The 17,062-nt window shown below is 46.1% G+C and overlaps 1 protein-coding gene across 4 annotated transcripts in view; it reads left to right on the top strand.

Moving 5' to 3' along the window:
- The window catches only part of COLGALT2 (collagen beta(1-O)galactosyltransferase 2), a 105,660-nt gene extending 89,217 nt beyond the window's left edge, over positions 1-16,443 (top strand). For all 4 annotated transcript variants that reach the window (XM_032192398.1, XM_032192396.1, XM_032192397.1 and 1 more), the window contains 8 exons: positions 2,658-2,862; positions 8,722-8,841; positions 9,313-9,389; positions 10,992-11,098; positions 11,914-12,046; positions 13,363-13,490; positions 14,135-14,341; positions 14,796-16,443. In XM_032192398.1, the coding sequence (XP_032048289.1) occupies positions 2,658-2,862; positions 8,722-8,841; positions 9,313-9,389; positions 10,992-11,098; positions 11,914-12,046; positions 13,363-13,490; positions 14,135-14,341; positions 14,796-15,072 (1,254 nt within the window). In that variant the 3' untranslated portion in view covers positions 15,073-16,443. The remainder of the gene's footprint in view (positions 1-2,657; positions 2,863-8,721; positions 8,842-9,312; positions 9,390-10,991; positions 11,099-11,913; positions 12,047-13,362; positions 13,491-14,134; positions 14,342-14,795) is intronic.
- The last annotated feature ends 619 nt before the right edge of the window (positions 16,444-17,062 follow it).

Genomic DNA, 17,062 nt, shown 5'->3' with positions numbered 1-17,062 from the left:
ATGGGTTGAGATACAGACAGTTTTATAAGTGGCAAAGGAAATAAAACAAATGATGCACAAACATTAACTCACCACCAGCAAAACAGTGCCCAGCCAGTCCCTGAGCAATTCTGGATAAACTTTGGAAAATCTCCCTGGGAGATTTTTTCCAAAGCACACGTCGGTGCACTGTCAGCATTGATGCACTGTCAATGTTGGTTTGGTCACCAGTCTAAAACATAGCAGCATATGGGCTTCTGTGGAGAAAATAATCTGCATCTCAGTCAAACCCTGTACAGTCACCTTGTTTATAAAAGGATTTTAGTAAGAGAATCAGTTATACAAAGGGGCAGATCTATCACCACAGTCATTTGAACTTTTTTTTTCCCTACTGTTTTCATTTCCAATGTTTTTGACTAAGCTCTAGATGGGCCTTCCAAGACATTGAAGCTAAGATAAGGAATGTAGTTAGTGCTTTTTTTTCTCTCAGCCCACAGGTAAACCTCAATAACGAGATGATTTCTTTGATCTGTTCTCCAGTCAGCTGCCATCATATATTTTGTTATGTTTTGGGGAGATGGGATCTGTGTACCTCCTAACCTAGCGAGAATTTTTTCTGCTCATGTTTGCCCTGGAAGGTTTCAGGATTTGCATTTTCCTTCCATCCCCAGATTTTGTCTTTCTTTCATTGTAAATACAATAGACAAATGTGCTTAAGCCTGAGCTGCAGATATGTCTTTCAACATCCCTGGGGCATGTGAATATGAGTACTTCAGAGGGGCTCCACAGTCCTAACCTTCCCTTCCCTCTTGCTTTATTCTGGAGAGCTAACTGGATACTAATTGTCATTATTGATGGAATGAAGCACACTCCCCTCTTGCAGTTACCTGATGTAAAACATAATTGTTTCTGGTGTTACAAGCAAAGTGAAAACAGAGCAACTGTTCTGTAAATCAGAAAATGGGTTGCTTGTATTGCTTGTACAATACGTAAATCAGCTTTGCTTCACAGACTGAAGTGGATCCCTGCCTGTGTACACCAGCCTCAGCCCTGGCCCCCAGTGTTACCTGTTCAGTAGTAATTTTCCATCAATTAGCATTAGCTAATTGAATTAGCTGCAAAGAGAAGAAAAAAGTAGCAGCAAAAGCATCTTCCAGAATTTGAGGAGAAAAAAGCTGCTCAAATGAAAAGGGAAGTTCCCACTTTCATTCTTATTCTTATTCTTTTAGTTGCTGCTGGCTTGTTTCTGTGCTTGTAGTCCCACATCTTTGCTCTTCTCTCTCAGCCTTGCTCTCCCTGGGGAGCTGGGGAGGGAATAACAGCTGGAACACGCCCTGCAACATGGCCTGCAGCACTGAGCAACAACAAGCCAAACCCAGCTCCGGACAGCTTGATGTTTAGTTGTCATGAAGCTAGCCTTAAGAAAGCACAGCAACAGTGCTGACAAGTTGGAGTCTTTCTTGATTACACATGATTTACAATCAGTAAAAAGCCCTAAAACCCTGTAGAGAGTGATTGGAGGAAGAAAGGTCAGTTTCCAGAATCTTTTACCAGTGGACAGTCTCCAATGTCTGTTAAAGGTTAAGTGTCTTAACCCTTCCTTCGGTGAGAATGCTAGTAAGCTCTGTACCTGCTCAATTTTCAAATCAGACTGGTTGTGTTTGAGACATCTGGTCCTCACAATGTGGTCAGAAGGCTTTTGAAGGGGATACAGGGGACCACAGATGCATAAACAAACAGATGCACCACTCTCCTACACAATACTAGGGTAAAGTGGTTTTGCAGTGATCTGCTTGGCTGCTGGTTCTAGAATCCTCATGGAAAATGTAACGTAGAAATAACATCAACTTACTTTAGTGACTCATCATTTCTGTAAAGACCAGTGTCTACTCTGGATTCAACAGTCAGTTGTGTTCAGATGTCTAATTGGTGCCTTAGGACTTTCTTTCTGAAGGAGTTCTGTGTATTTATTTCCGAAACTGATAGCTTTAGAGGTATTGCACCTGCAAAGCCAGCTGTGAGCTGCACACTATGGGTGATGCACCCATCGGGCTGGAAGGCTAGCAGAGCTTGTGGGTACAGAGAAAGGAGCTGACTGAAGTGCCTCCCCCAGAATGACTCTGTGGGGAGAGCTCAGGAATTGGTATTAAACCTGTTTGCCTTGGGATGGAGCAAGCAGGGATTGTTGCACAGCTGATGGAGACACAGGTGTTGTCTTCCCAGAAGTCAAGTAAATATTTTTTGAAGTCATGGTCAGAAATAATTTGTAGGTCGTATTTTGAGAGACTGTGAATGCCCTTTGTGTGTGTTGAACATGGGGGATGCCACACATGCTCAGCAGCCTCCAGGCTCAGACCTGAGAGTCTGAGTGCAAAAAAAGGTTTTTGGAGAGCTGGGGTAGAATAGTCACGGGTTTGAAGCTCTATTGCAAGATGATTTTGCAGTGGAAAGGCTTGGATTTCCATTAACTTCTAAAAGACAGGGTCAAGCTTTACCTTCTGAGATGGGAATTGTTTATAAATACTTGACTAAGCCCTTTTCAAATGGGGTATACTTCAAAATCTGAGAATTGGGCACTGATTCATCCCTGCTGGGAGGGCGTAGGGTGAGAGCTTTTCCTAGGGAGCATCTATGAAACAAATCTCTTGTAACAAGCAGCTTGCTCGTTGTGTTTGCAGGGCTATTATAAAAGGACCCTGGATTATCCCCTGATTCGGGAATGGAAGAGGACAGGCTGTTTTGCTGTCCCAATGATTCATTCCACATTCCTCATTGACTTGAGGAAAGAGGCCTCTACCAAGTTGATGTTCTATCCGCCCCACCAGGACTACACCTGGAGCTTTGATGATATCATGGTCTTTGCCTTCTCCAGTCGCCAAGCAGGTACGTCTGGAACCTTTGCTGGGGAGGGTTCACTAGTAGACATGCAGATCTCTGCTTGGAGTTCAGAGGCTAAAAGCCATGTGTTGACTTCAGTGGTGAGTTTGTACCCTGTTCCTTTGCTCTTTTGAATCTACTCAAGGATAACCAACAAGTGACTGGCGATGCAGTGTCAAGCCACAGCTAGTTTCAGAGGCCATGGGAGTAACTCTTGGGATGGCGACAACGTTTCAGAGTCTAAATATGTGGCATCTGTCCTTGATTTGTGTTGCAGCAAGGCAGTAGTGAACACAGGTGAATGCTGTGAAAGTGGAAGTCTGTTCGTAAGGTATCTAAAGTCACCACTTCAGGAGACTCCTGGACTCTCTTTAGATGTAGCAGTCATTGTGGAAAACAAATTAACAAAAAAACGTAGTTGCTTACCAAGTGCTCATGAGGCCTTGGTTCATGGCAGCTCAGCAGTTGTACATGAGTTGTTGTATTTTTTGTCTTCAAAGACAAAACAAGCAAAGCCAGTGCAACTTTCAGGCTGTGTTGAGAGGAAATCATAGCCAGGCAAGGGTGGGTTAGAGCTGATTTGTGAGTAGTAAAATCTTCGCATAGTTGGCACTGTTCCATCGGTATATGAGGAGAACCAGTCAAGTGCTGAGCTGTCTTGAAACCCTTGAAGCACAGTGGAGAGAGAATGTGCACCACTCTGGCTGATACTGGGGTCTTTGATGGTGGGAGGATGTCAGCTGGACCTGAAATACAGAAGTCCTTTTAGGCTAAGCCACAACCTTGGTGTCCTCATCCCTGTTCAGGAATGGCTGTTGGTGTTAGCAAAGAGCTCCAGGTGTCTCAGAGGAAATGTCTCTCTAAAATACAAGATGCTACTGCTGCTTGTACTTGTGGTGAGAATGTTAAGTCCCATTTATTCTCGGAGAATGGATCTGATGAGTATTCTGCCTCCAGCAATGTCCTGGGTAGCAGCAGGCCTATATGAAGCAGTGCCAGAGCTGAGGGTTGCTTCTGGAAAGCCTATGTCTTTAAAAGCTATTTGTATTTTTCTTTGCCCTGTTGTGTTGGACGGAAAAAGTTTAAGACTTTATAAGATAAAAGGGGATGAAGAAACTTCAGCAGCACCAGTGAAATGCACTTTGATCCGGAGCTTCATGACTAGTTTTGCTGGCTTGCTGAGGTGAAATAGTATTGTCAGCCCTCTCCCTCATCACAGCATGGGGCTTTAAAGAAGAGAAAAGTTGTTTGAGAGTCAGGACTTCAGTACCTTGGCTTCAGAGAAGTCTGAATAGCAAAGTGGGCTCCTTCAGATCTACCTGCCCTACTTGTTCCCTCTGACAGGTTTCCCAGAGATGCACCATCCAATGAGAGTGGTAACTGCATTGCAGTAGCTCCAGCTGTTTAAGAAATATTTCAGGGATTCAAACCCATCATTTTTTCCTTTGATTCTAGAACATCTTAATTTTTTCCAGTACTGACCCATGACATGAAAGCCAGTGCTTTGGCATTCTGGCCCGTCAGTCTGTTGGCTTTTGTCCTGGGCTGAGTTTTGCACCCTGGATAAAAGGATAACATCCAAGTTCAGAAATGTGCAAAATGTATGGACTGTGAGGCAAATTTCTCTTTGGAGGAATTTCACTTACTTGACTAAAGTCACAGGGATGTTGGGTTTTGTCCAGCCCAACTACTACACTTAACACCACATATCAAAACAGCAGTTTTCAGCAGTGAGTCTATTGCTTGACACAGCTGTTCCGTGATGCTCCAGAGAGACTGTCTCACTTTTGCTGAGAGGACGTGGCTCCTAATGGGACTACTGACTTGCAACAAAGCTCAGTGAAGGTGTTTTGTTGAGTGATGGGCCTGCATACTGAGAATAAGAGAGAATAAGAGATCTTTCTCTTCTTCCTGCAAAGGTGTGAGGGGCACAGCCGAGAACAGAGGGAGTTGACACTGTAGAGCTGCTTGCACTTGCAAGATAGCATTTTGTCAGCCATATCTCCTGAGCTTCCTTTCAGCCTCAGGCTCTGAAGACCTAAAGCCAGCCAGCAGGAAGGTCCAGTTACAGGGGTGGGGGGGGAAATTTAGGTTGCCTGACTATGGCTGTGGGTTTGGTCACTGCCTCACAAAGGATAATACAAGTATCTGTAGCTTTTCTGTCCCTTGTAGCAGTAGTTATTTTTATTAGAAAAACAGAGCTGGAGAGTGAGTCCTGCTCCCTGTTTTAAGGCAGTTTTACTATTTTGAAGTAGCCTTTATCCCAGAAGGAACAGAAATATTGGTATGAGTCTACACAGATTAACTGTGTTTAAGCCAGCGGAAGATAAGAACAGAGATCAGTGAGCCAGATAAGATTAGTTGATTAGATCAGTGCCAAATCCATTAATGTCAGCAGGTCATACTTTTTTATTCTGCCATTTACCTAAACTACAGCTGACAGCTGAATGTGTTTTGGCAAGTAGTGCAGCCAACGATTTACTTGCAGAACTTAAAATGGTGTAAACATTGGAGTTGTAATGCAGACAGTTCTGCTCTGCTAAAAATACCAGGGATTAAGGGGACCAATACATGAAAGCATCAACACACCAGGTAGTGTCTGCTTTTCATTTATTTTCTAGAGAGAAGGGAGTTTTTGTGCTTGCTTCATTAAATAGGGAAAAAAATGCAGAAAAGCTTCCAGGTTTGAATTTATTTATTTATTTTAAATCTGTTTGTCCAGTTGAATGGACTTTAGCAGCTTTAAGATGGTGGTTAATTAATAAAGGACCTTGCCAGAGCTCAATTCTGATCATGCATTGCTGCGGCATTCCCGATGAAGAAGCTCAGCAGTGAGTGTGTCTCTCCCTTGCAAAGGGCTCTGTTCTAAGAATCATAGAATCGCTAAGGTTAGAAAAGACCTCCAAGATCATCAGCACCATGTCCAACCTTTCCTTAAACACCCCCAGGGACGGTGACTCCACCACCTCCCTGGGCAACCCGTCCCAATGCCTGACTGCTCTTTCTGAGAAGAAATGTCTCCTCATTGCCAAGCTGAACCTCCCCTGGCACAACTTGAGGCCATTCCCTCTAGTCCAATCACTAGATAACTGTGAGAAGAGGCCGACCCCCAGCTCCCTACACCTTCCTTTCAGGTACTTGTAGAGAGCAATGAGGTCTCCCCTGAGCCTCCACTTCCCCAGACTAAACAACCCCAGTTCCCTCAGCTGCTCCTCACAGGACTTGTGTTCCAGGCCCTTCTCTGGACACATTCCAGGGCCTCGATGTCCTTCTTGTAGTGAAGGGCCCAAACCTGAACACAGCACTCAAGGTGTGGCCCAACCAGAGATGAGTACAGGGGGACCATTGCCTCAATAGTCCTCCTGGCTGCACTATTCCTGATCCAAGACAGGATGCTGTTGGCCTTCTTGGCCACCTGGGCACACTGCTGGCTCATGTTCAGGCAAGCATGAACCAGCACCCCCAGATCCTTTTCCTGTGCACAGCTTTCCAGCCACTCTGCTCCAAGCCTGTAGCACTGCACAGGGTTATTGTGGCCAAAGTGCAGGACTTGGCACTTAGCCATGTTGAACTTCATCCCCTTGACCTCTGCCCACTGAGCCAACCTGTCCAGGTCCCTCTGCAGGGCCTTCCTACCCTCTGGCAGATCACCATTTAACCCTCAACCTGGCGTCATCTGCAAACTAACTGAGGGTGCACTCAATTCCCTCATCCAAGTCATCAATAAGGATATTAAAGAGGATGGGCCCCAACACTGACAGCTGGGGAACACCACTGGTGACCAGTCATCATCTGGATTTCACTCTCTTTGTTGGATATCTTCAGATTCAGCTCCTTGAGCAAGCATTTGTGAAAGCTTTCAAGTAGAAGGAAGTGACATTATCACTTTTTTGAAAGTATCTTTCCTCCTCACTTGTAGCCTCTCTGTAGGATTTTCCTCTCATCTTCAGGCCACTTTAAAAAGTATTCCTGGAGAGGAGAGTACTATTGTGGCAGACTTGACATTTCCAAGATGGTTATCAAACACATTCCTCAAAGTTCTTTGCCAACACAGGTGAAAGTATCTTGGTTTTATATTCTAGCCAAAGCAAGCAGAAGCAGGAAGATATTTGAATGCAAAGCTCAGACTGAAATCCTTGCTAACCTAGTAACAAACCCTGTAGCTATACTGATACCTTGGGCTTGGGCTTTGCAACTTCATCCTGTATGACTCCAGGCAGGGCCTCCTCTCACCACAGAGGGATGGGGTGTCCAATAGGACTACTTCCCTTTCACCTGAGCCCCTTCACCCTGTGCAGGTTTCTAACAAATGCAGCCCTCCTGTGTTTCAACGGGGAGTCTTGCCCACTCATGAGTGGAAATGCCTCCATCCTGAGCTTTGAGGCCTGCATGTTTTCCCTGTCTTTGAGACCTATTTTTGCACTCCTTGTTTGGAGGCTGTTGCTGAGCCCTGGATCTGTACAGGGAGAGAGGCTCCATGCCATGTGTTCGCTGCTGCTTCTCCGTTAGCACATCTGTAGTCGGAAGCCCATTTGACTTCTGTGCCAGCCATTTTATCACTTGAGGCTGGCTTGCTCAGAGGTTGAAAGCCTGTTCCAGTACTCTGCTTCTGGCTCTGGGTCTGTGAGGCAATTGAGTTAGGTGAGGTACCAGGTGTGAGCAGTGCAGTTGTAGTTTTGGGAATGGGGGTTTCTGTGGTACTCTCCAATTTTCTACAGTAGCCCTACAGAGTTTATCAGTCACTGCTGTTGCTAAAGGCCAGTTCTGCCCTCTGCTGTAGAACTGCTTTTATACTGTGAAGGCGACAGCCAGAGGAGACCCTTTCTCTGGTCTAAGATGTGGGTTCCCAGTCTCTCCTAGGAGAAAACTGATTGCAGTTAAAAGCCCTTGCTGTTAGGGAGCAAGTAGAAATTGTTTACATAGGAGAGGCCAGTTGCTGTTATCCGGTACAACAGAAAATGGCACAGTGATTTTTATTGACTCATGAAATATCCCGAGTTGGAAGGGACACATAAGGGTTGTTGAGTCCAACTCCTGGCTCCATGCAGGACCACCCAAAAAACAGACCCTGTGTCTGAGAGCATTGTCCAAACACTCTTTGAACTCCAGCAGGCTCAGTGCCATGACCACTGCCCTGGGGAGCCTGTCCCAGTGCCTGACCGCCCTCTGGGTGCAGACCCTTTCCCTAACCCCCAGCCTGACCCTCCCCTGTCCCAGCTCCATGCTGTTCCCTCGGGTCTTGTCGCTGTCCCCAGAGAGCAGAGCTCAGCGCCTGCCCCTCCGCTCCCCTCGTGAGGGAGCTGCAGGCCGCCATGAGGCCTCCCCTCAACCTGCTCTACTTTGGGCTGAACAAACCAAGGGGCCTCAGCCGCCCCTCACACGTCTTCCCCTCTAGACCCTTCACCATCTTCATAGCCCTCCTTTGGACACTAATAGCTCCATGTGCTTGTTATGTTGTGGCGCCCAAAGCTGCACCCAGTGCTTGAGGTGAGGCTGCCCCAGGCAGAGCAGAGCAGAGCACCCCTCCCTCAGCCAGATGGCAGGGCCGTGCCTGAGGCACTCCAGGGCACAGTCGGCCCTTTGGCTGCCAGGGCCCACTGCTGGCTCATGATCAGCTCGACACCGACCAGAAACCCCAGATCCCTTTCTGTAGGGCTGCTCTCCTGCCTCGCATCCCCTATCTGTACGTACAGCTGGGGTTGCCCCATCCCAGGTGCAGAATGTTTTTGAATTGTTTGCTGATGAAGAAGAACCTCTTGAGATTGAAGTCCAGGTATAAGTTTGATTATGGCTATATATCAACAGAGCAGTGAAATCTGCTGACAAAAGACCTGACTTTATTTTCTGTTTTTCTGTGACCCTCAGGAATTCAGATGTACATCTGCAACCGTGAGCACTATGGTTTCCTTCCCATGCCCCTGAAATCACATCAGATGCTGCAAGAAGAAGCTGAGAACTTTGTGCACACGTTAATTGAATCTATGAGTAAGTTGCTGTGCTCTGCTGTGATGGAGCTCCCCAGTTAATGATGGTAGAGCTCTGCTGCCAGTTCCCAGGTCTTCCCCTTGCGAGTCTGGGAGAATTTGCATCCTTACTGTTCTCACACAGTTTTGATATACACGTTTTCCAATTTCCACAGCTTTTCTACATAGAGGTGTAATCATGGCTGAGTCAACTCTGTTCACAAAACCCCTCAACTTCCCCATCAATTGCAAAATTGCATCTTTAATGGGGAAAGGATGCTGCAGAACCTCATCTTTATCATGAGGTCTGTTTGGCACATAGGTGCTCCCTTCTGCTGTGCAGTGTGGATGCTTTTTGCTGCACCCACTGCTGCCCTGACTGCACATCCCAGCTCCCGGGGCTTTAGGCCCAGTGATGAAGACATATGCAGATACATTATATCAACTAAGCGCGTGCATCAAGGTGATGGTTGGGATTTCTCCTCTCTTACAGTTGATCGTCCTCCCATTGAACCTTCTCAGTATGTCTCTGTTCCTCCAAAGCACCCTGACAAGATGGGATTTGATGAAGTAAGAATCTTAATTTGCTGTCCTTGTCTTCCCATTCATTACTCAGAGGGCTTGGGTTCTCCAGGTAGCTGAGCTTCCAGATGTTTCTCTTGGAATATATTATCTCTTCACACAATTAGTTCTTTCCCAATTATTCATTTCTTTTCCCTTTTCTTCTAAATCTGACTCTACAGAGCAGCTTGGCAGTCCCTTCATTCTGTGATAAAAAATGGTCCTTTAGGAAAGCTCTCCTGCTCTGAAGTGACGGAGGAGAATGATTTCTGTAACCTGAGAAACACATTATAGAGCCCAGAGCAGCTGAGGGAGACAGGCCTTGAGCAAGGCTCTAGCCCAAGCTGGGTATGTCCTTGAGAGATGAAGATCACTCATGTGGCCACCTTACTGTGGCAGCTGTCCCCCTGTCCTGTTTGATTGCCACATTTTTCTGCTTAAGTAAAAAATATCTAGAAAGATCATTGCTGATGCTGGTAGCACCCCAAGACCTTGCAGAAATTCCTCTCACATCTCTTTCTCTCAATGTGGAGAGAGTAGGCATTGAGGGGAGAGGGCTGGAGAGGGATCTGCTGTGCTAGTGATTAGCTAGTGTCCATGTTTTTCACAGAGCCATAACCCCCTTGTGTATACAGCTGCCAGGGTTGCAGTGGCACCGTGACTGAGGGAGCTGTGGTGATCAGGGGAGCCTTTGTTTTCATGCTTGTTTTGCTACATCTGTTTATATGACTTGTATAGTAAAGTCTGAACTTGATTTGGCTATGTGTGTTTGAGTGCTGTGTTTAGAACACAGCTGGCATAGGTTTTTTCCATGTTGTCCTTTGTGGCTGCACTTTATTTATCCAATTTATTATTTTTGCATTTGTACTGGGCTGGAATTTGATCTGTTTCTTACTGGGATGAGGTTTTGCTCCACAACCTACAAGGCTTCAATTGTACTTGTCTGTCTGTGACTGAAAAATATCCCTGACCCTCTGCAGTTTACCTGCAAGTGAGGCTTCAGTCTTCAGCCCTTCATCAAGGAGTCTGTTTCTTCCAGGCTTGGACTGAGCTCTACCCAGACATCTCTGTTCCAGGTCTTGGCTTTTTGCTAGGCTTTCTACTCTGGCAAGGATAACAGCATTTTCAATGCCTGAAGTAATTACAAAAATGTTCTCTTTACTGTGTCTTTGTACTTCTATAGTGACCCCACTGATAATCCTAAATATGGGCAATTGCATCTTCGTGGAGAGACATGTGGGTCAACATTCTTCTTGAACTGGAGCTGGCAAACAAAATTTTTTTTTGTATTTAATAAAAATCAAAACATCCTTTATCTGTGGAAAATAAAGGCTTGGCTCTAGCTGTCCTTCTCTCATCTTTATTCATCATTGAAGACCAACTTTCACTTGTTTCATAAATGGAAGTTGTTGGACAAAGAACAAGCCTCTAACCTTTCAGCTCAAAACCAAACCTATTTTTTGACAAATTCTAAACAATCTCAAATGAAAACACACCTGTATTTTAATAACGTCTGCTTTTCTTATGGGGCTGCTAGAAAAGAGTGGATCAGGACTTCCTGTTCTTACTCCCTCCCATACCCGGATGCTGATGCCTTTCTCTTCAACCTAGATTTTCATGATCAATCTGAAGCGTCGGAAAGACAGGCGGGATCGGATGCTGCGGACTCTCTATGAACAGGAGATTGCAGTCAAGATAGTGGAGGCTGTGGATGGAAAGTGAGTTTCAGCTGGGGTTGCTGAAGTTTGCAAAACGTGGATTGTGCTTAAGTGCTTTGCACCATCTCCTCAGATACCCTGACCTTCCTTCTGGTGAGGAAGGGTGGGCTGAGGGGGGAGGTGAATGTCACTTTTTATTCACGGGTCTACTGGTCTAAGTGGGGCAGTTCTGCTATTTCTTCCTTCTCTTGACCTCAGTCATTTTACATGAGAGAACCAGAACAGTGTGGTTCAGGTGCAGTTAGGAACCGACATACCATCTACTGGCCTTGAGTCTTGGGTACCCATCTAGACCTCTTAGAAAAATATTCTAAGCCAAGCAACTAACAAGTAAATGGTACCACAAGAAGTTACTGGCAACATTAAGGGTATGACTTGTCTGTCCTCAGGACGTGCTCTGCCTTGTGGATTTCTCTAACACAGTGTATTAGGGAAACAGTCTGTAAGCAAAAGTGGTTGTGACTTGTCTGATTTCAGCTTCAGCACTGGTAGTCTCAAAGCAGTCAGGTCACAGAAAGTAAGGGTGGCTGGGGTGAAGGTATTCATGGCGGTAGGCATGCTTGAAGGGGAATGCTGCTGGAAGGCTGCAGCTTTCTGTAGACATTTGTCTTCAGACATTTCCAGTGTTCAGTTAGATTTAGAAATGTAAATTAAGATTTTTTTTTTCTTCAGGTTTTTGAGCAAAACAAATACAATAATTCCTCGACAAATGGCTTTTCCCTGAACATCAGCAGCATTTCCTGTGCTGCTTCTGTGTCTGACTTGTAATTGACTTTTTTTTTTTTTTTAATGGTGATAGATACTCTCTTTCCCAGAGCACTGAACACGAGTCAGCTCAAAGCTCTCAGCATTGATATGCTTCCGGGTTACCGTGACCCATATTCCTCCAGGCCACTAACCAGGGGAGAGATCGGCTGCTTCCTTAGTCACTATTACATCTGGAAGGAGGTAAGAAGTTTTTGGGTGCTCAGGGTTGCTGCAGGACAGCACTGTGGGCAGACATAATAGGAAAGTACACAGCTAGTCGTAAGGCAGAGCATCAAATATGGTATAGGTTTCTGGAAGCATAGCATGGAAATGTTTTCCTCAGTTTATAGAGGATCATATACAAAGTTTTTCTTGAATACAGTGCTCAGCTTTCCCTTCTCTGTATTCTATTTGCCAACAGCTTTGAAGAATTTTATCAAAATACAGACCAAAATGCAAATTGCAGACCATCCAATAGCATGCTTGAAGCAAATTTGTTTAGGAGAAAGGCTGGAAGGTTTTGAAGAACAAATGATACTAAAAAACTCCTCTCTTTTTTGTTGTTGTCGTTGTTGTTGTTGTCTTTGCTTCTATATTTGTGCTGAAGCAAGTTCCAATGACTGCTGATTGGCTTTTTCAAGTTGATGTGTTACAATTATTCTTACCAGCAGGGACCTCTGTTACTTGAGCTAGGAGAATCTTCTTTGGGTAGTAAAAGGTGTGTCTTTTGGCTGTCCCTGGTCATCTGGGGAGTGATGTGCGAGAAAACTGGGCTGCACTGGTCAGAGATGCTGCAATTACGTGCCCTGACATCAACAGGGGGCGCTGTGTCAATGAGATGTAGTGGAGGCAGGAAGAAAGGCTTGATAATAAAAGAAGAATTGGGAGTGGCAGTGGTTGTCCAGATTTGACAGTGCGGATTGCACCTACTGGTGCAGGGTCCTATATGGATGTATAAGGAGACAACCCTCTGCACGCACATCTCTGTTTTAGATATAGCACATCTCCACAGGGCAGGGTATTGATCTGAAAAGCCTAGGGCCAGCAGGAGTCATCCTGCCTTGACCTCAGTCGAGCAGGCTGAGCTTTTGGGCTTGAGACTTTCAAATCACCAACAGTCAGATAATAACGGGAGCTTGTACACAGGATGCATTGCATCTATATTCTCTAAGTGGTCAGGGTCAGACTTAGGGTATGCTGGATTGTCCCCCTTCCCGGGCAGCAGGAGGTGGTGGCTCTGGTTGTGCTAGTTGGTAGCTTGTGGTGCAACATCAGATGGAGGGTTTCTCTAGGGGCACCATGTTACTGGTGCTCAGCCTGAAGGATATTTTCAGGCCTGTTTTCACTGGCTCTTGCAGTCTCTCCTGGCTGAGCTATGAATTTGCGAGTAGTTCTCGTGCCTCCCTGCCGGCATGGTCTAGAAGGTACTGCCAGGTCAAGATGGCCCCAGCAATTTCAGGGTGCAAGGAGTGGCCCAAATGGGTTGCTGTGATCACTTCAGTACCCTCTTGTTTCAGGTGGTGAACAGAGAACTGGAGAAGACGCTTGTTATCGAGGATGATGTGCGCTTTGAGCATCAGTTTAAAAGGAAGCTCATGAAGTTGATGGATGACATTGAAGAAGCACAGCTAGATTGGGAGCTTATGTAAGTAACTGGCCCTCAGCCACCTGGGAACTCCTGGGCGCACATACTGTGTCGTGGTAGAGATGCGGGTTAGTGCCAGCCAGAGTTGCTTCTCAGTGGGCTCTTCCCATTAGGAGAGATTTGCCTCCTGGGGCAGGCTGGAGTGACCAAACTGTAATGGGTACTGTCACTGCCCTCTGTGGGCAGTCTGGAGATGCTGCTGGGACAGAGGAGCTGCCACAGCCCTGTCCTGGGGTTTGGGCAGTGGCACCCTAACTCTGAGTCTTTCACAGCTGTGCTGCCGACTGGGTTAAGGCACAGCTATGAAAGACTCAGAGAGTCTTTCAAATTCACTCTCAAATTCACAGCTCAGCTGGGAGAGACTGCAAGAGTCAGTGAGAACAGGCCTGAAAATATCCTTCAGGCTGAGCACCAGTAATGCGGTGCCCCTGGAGGAACCCTCCATCTGATGTTGCACCACAAGCTACCAACTAGCACAACCACAGCAACCCAGTCTGACAGTGATGCAGGACAGAAATCTGTGAGCAGGGATTACTTCTTGGATTGATTCTTTGCCCTGTCCTGGTCAAAATAAACAGTTGTGTGGTCGTATTTGTTTCAGATTCACTTCAGCTCAAAATTCTGTTTTCTTTTCACCCTTTCAGATACATTGGACGGAAAAGGATGCAGGTGCAGCAGCCTGAGAAAGCAGTTCCCAATGTCATGAACCTCGTGGAAGCTGATTACTCTTATTGGACCCTGGGGTATGCAATCTCTTTCCAAGGTGCTCAGAAACTAATTGGAGCTGAGCCTTTCAGCAAGATGCTGCCAGTAGATGAGTTTCTGCCGGTCATGTACAACAAGCACCCTGTGTAAGTAGGATGCCTTTGTTGCTCAGTTTGACACGAGCTGGGTCTTGCTGGGTAATCTCAAACCAGTTGGTGTTGTGTGTCTCGCTTCTGTAGCCTGGGTGGTCGGGAACAGGGCTAAGCCTTGTACTTTTTGGTTGTTTGCAGCAGAGCTGACGCAGGTCAAAAGAGATAACAGACCTGCTGCAGAGGGGTTATTTTGCCCACCCAGTGCAGGGCTTGCAGGCTGGTTCTGAGACATATGACTGAGAGAGACTTTGACTGCAAGAGAGGCTTTGTGTAGGTTGTTTGTGGTTGTAAGGCTGTAGAGTGTCAGACCTGCTTTAGACCCACCCCAGCAACTACCTCCCTGCCCTGGGACCTGTTTGCTCAGTGGATTGACTTGCATCTCAAAGTTATAACCAGTGGCACTGATGAACATTCACTCTGTTTCTGATGATTTTTCTTCCCCATTTAGAGCAAAGTACATGGAATACTATGAGTCCAGAGACTTGAAAGCCTTTTCAGCAGAACCACTGCTTGTTTACCCCACTCACTACACAGGGCAGCCAGGCTACCTCAGCGACACAGAGACCTCTACGATCTGGGACAATGAGACCGTGTCAACTGACTGGGACCGAACACACTCCTGGAAGTCCCGGCAGCAGGGCAAGATCCATAGCGATGCCCAGAACAAGGATGCCCTGCCTCCTCAGTCATCTCTCAACACGCCATCCTCCAGGGATGAGCTATGACTGCCTGCTTCCCCTGGGCTCTGTTGACAGCTGAACCTGCCTCACACCTGCTTTGCACCCTTGAAAGTTGTAGAGCAGCTGTTCATGTGGTCTCCTTCCTGCTACCTGGAATGGCAAAGCAGGGTGGTTGGACCTGGTTGTGTTACAGCTTACCAGGCTGCTTTTCCAGGACTGCGGGGAGAGGAAGGAGGAAAAAGTGTTCCAAACTGGCTGAAAAAAGGCAGAGATCTGAACAAAAGCCTTTGCAAGCTTTTGTAAACAAACAAACAAAACAAAAACCTTGAATGACGTCTTTCTACAGTACATTGTGTAGAATACTGTATTTATGAAGATTAATATATAGAGGTGTACAAGTGTTAATACCTTTCTGGATAGCTGTAACTGGGCTGCTGTGTAACTGTTACTTCTTGTAGGTTTGTAGGCTTTTGTAACCCTGTTTGCTGAGAGAAACTGCAGGCAAGTGTTCAGGTTATTTGGTTTTGTTTTTCAAAGGGATCCCTGTCAAAGGGTTTCCAAAAATTTTTGATGCACTGGAGCGGTGCTCCAGTGTGGTGTCTTCTCCTTCATCGTGCTTCTGCAGAATAACATTTCTGGCTCCCATCTAAATTTAAAGACTTCCTAGATCCCATCCCAGTAGGTCTGCCAGTCTGGAACTAATATCTTGGCATGTCTAGAATCTTGGAAACTAGCAGATAAAGTGGTGGTTGCCCCATCTGTTTTTCTCTGCACTATCTGAAGGGAACATGCCTTGCTTTCTCCCTGCCTCAATTTATTCCTTCAGGAAAAGAAAGCCTGACAACCTTTTTGCAGGCCTGTTTAAGTAGGCCACAAAACCAAGCATAGGACTTCTAGGAAATTTGATTTTTACAGTTCTGGTTACAAACTTCTTATGCTATCCTAATAGAACGACTGACCAAAATGTCAGTGCTGTCAACTGTACCGTTCTCAACAGCCTTGATAGAATTGTGTTACAGGACGGAGAGGCAACTTGTCTTGATATTTTTTCAAGTGAGGAGCAAACTGACTTGTCATTGGCTAGCATGTCAGCAGAGTGTGATGTTGTTGTTTTTTTGTTTTTGTTTTTATTAAAGGTTTCTTAGAGGCCAGGTGATTGTGGACTACACTGCTTAGGTTTAGCTGGCACAGGTCTCAACCTGCAGGCTCTTGTTGCAGGGGGTAATGTTCTCCTGCACTAACAACCTGGAGACTCGCCTGCTGGCTAATCCGTACAGTTGAGTATGTGTGGTTGTGTGTTTTTTATTGTTGTTTGTTTTAATAATTACTGATCAAAATTGTGCTTTCGGCTAAAGAAGATATGTTATTATTACCTGTCAGCGGGTCTGATAATACATAGAACCTGGTGCAAGACAAGCAGCTGTGTGTACTCTTCATTGGGTGGGAGCCGGCCCCAGCTGGGGAGGCCAGTTCTCCGCCTCTGGGCTGGCTCACGCGCAGCTGTGTTGAAGTGAAGTATTTTCCAACAAGCCTACTCTGGCTCTGGGAAGACATTGAAGCCCAAGCTAGTGGAGTCAAGAGTGTTTTCAGCTATGTTACTGTACCACGGAGTTGTTGGCCATTTGTTTGTACTGCAGCTATTGCCTTGAAGCCATGTTCCTGCTGCTGTTCAGGATGGAGCAGGTGGCCCTGTGACATGGTGAGTACGGAGGGTAGATCTGCCATGTGCCACTGTGCACAGCCTGGACTATTCCTCTTTGACAAGCCCTCCTGCCTCTTCCTTGCTTTACCAGCAGCAGTGCTGACCCATTTCAAGCGTTGTTGACCATGGCGATCCCAGAGACTTTGGTAAGAAGCTTAATGTGGCCTTCAGAAGTAGATACCTGCGCTGGTGAGCATCCAGCGTATTGTCACGTGCCGCGATGTGTAAGAGTACGGTGTTGTGAAGCTTTTCAGTTATGTTGTGCTTCCCTGTGGACTGGGACTGATTCCTTCAGGCTTTGGTGGTGCTGTTTGAGAGCTGGGTAGCTGCTGG

The sequence above is a fragment of the Aythya fuligula genome, chromosome 8 (assembly GCF_009819795.1).
Source record: "Aythya fuligula isolate bAytFul2 chromosome 8, bAytFul2.pri, whole genome shotgun sequence".
In the NCBI taxonomy this organism is placed as follows: Eukaryota; Metazoa; Chordata; class Aves; order Anseriformes; family Anatidae; genus Aythya; species Aythya fuligula.
Note: the sequence above shows the minus strand (reverse complement) of the source record. Positions and strands in the feature narration are given on the sequence as shown.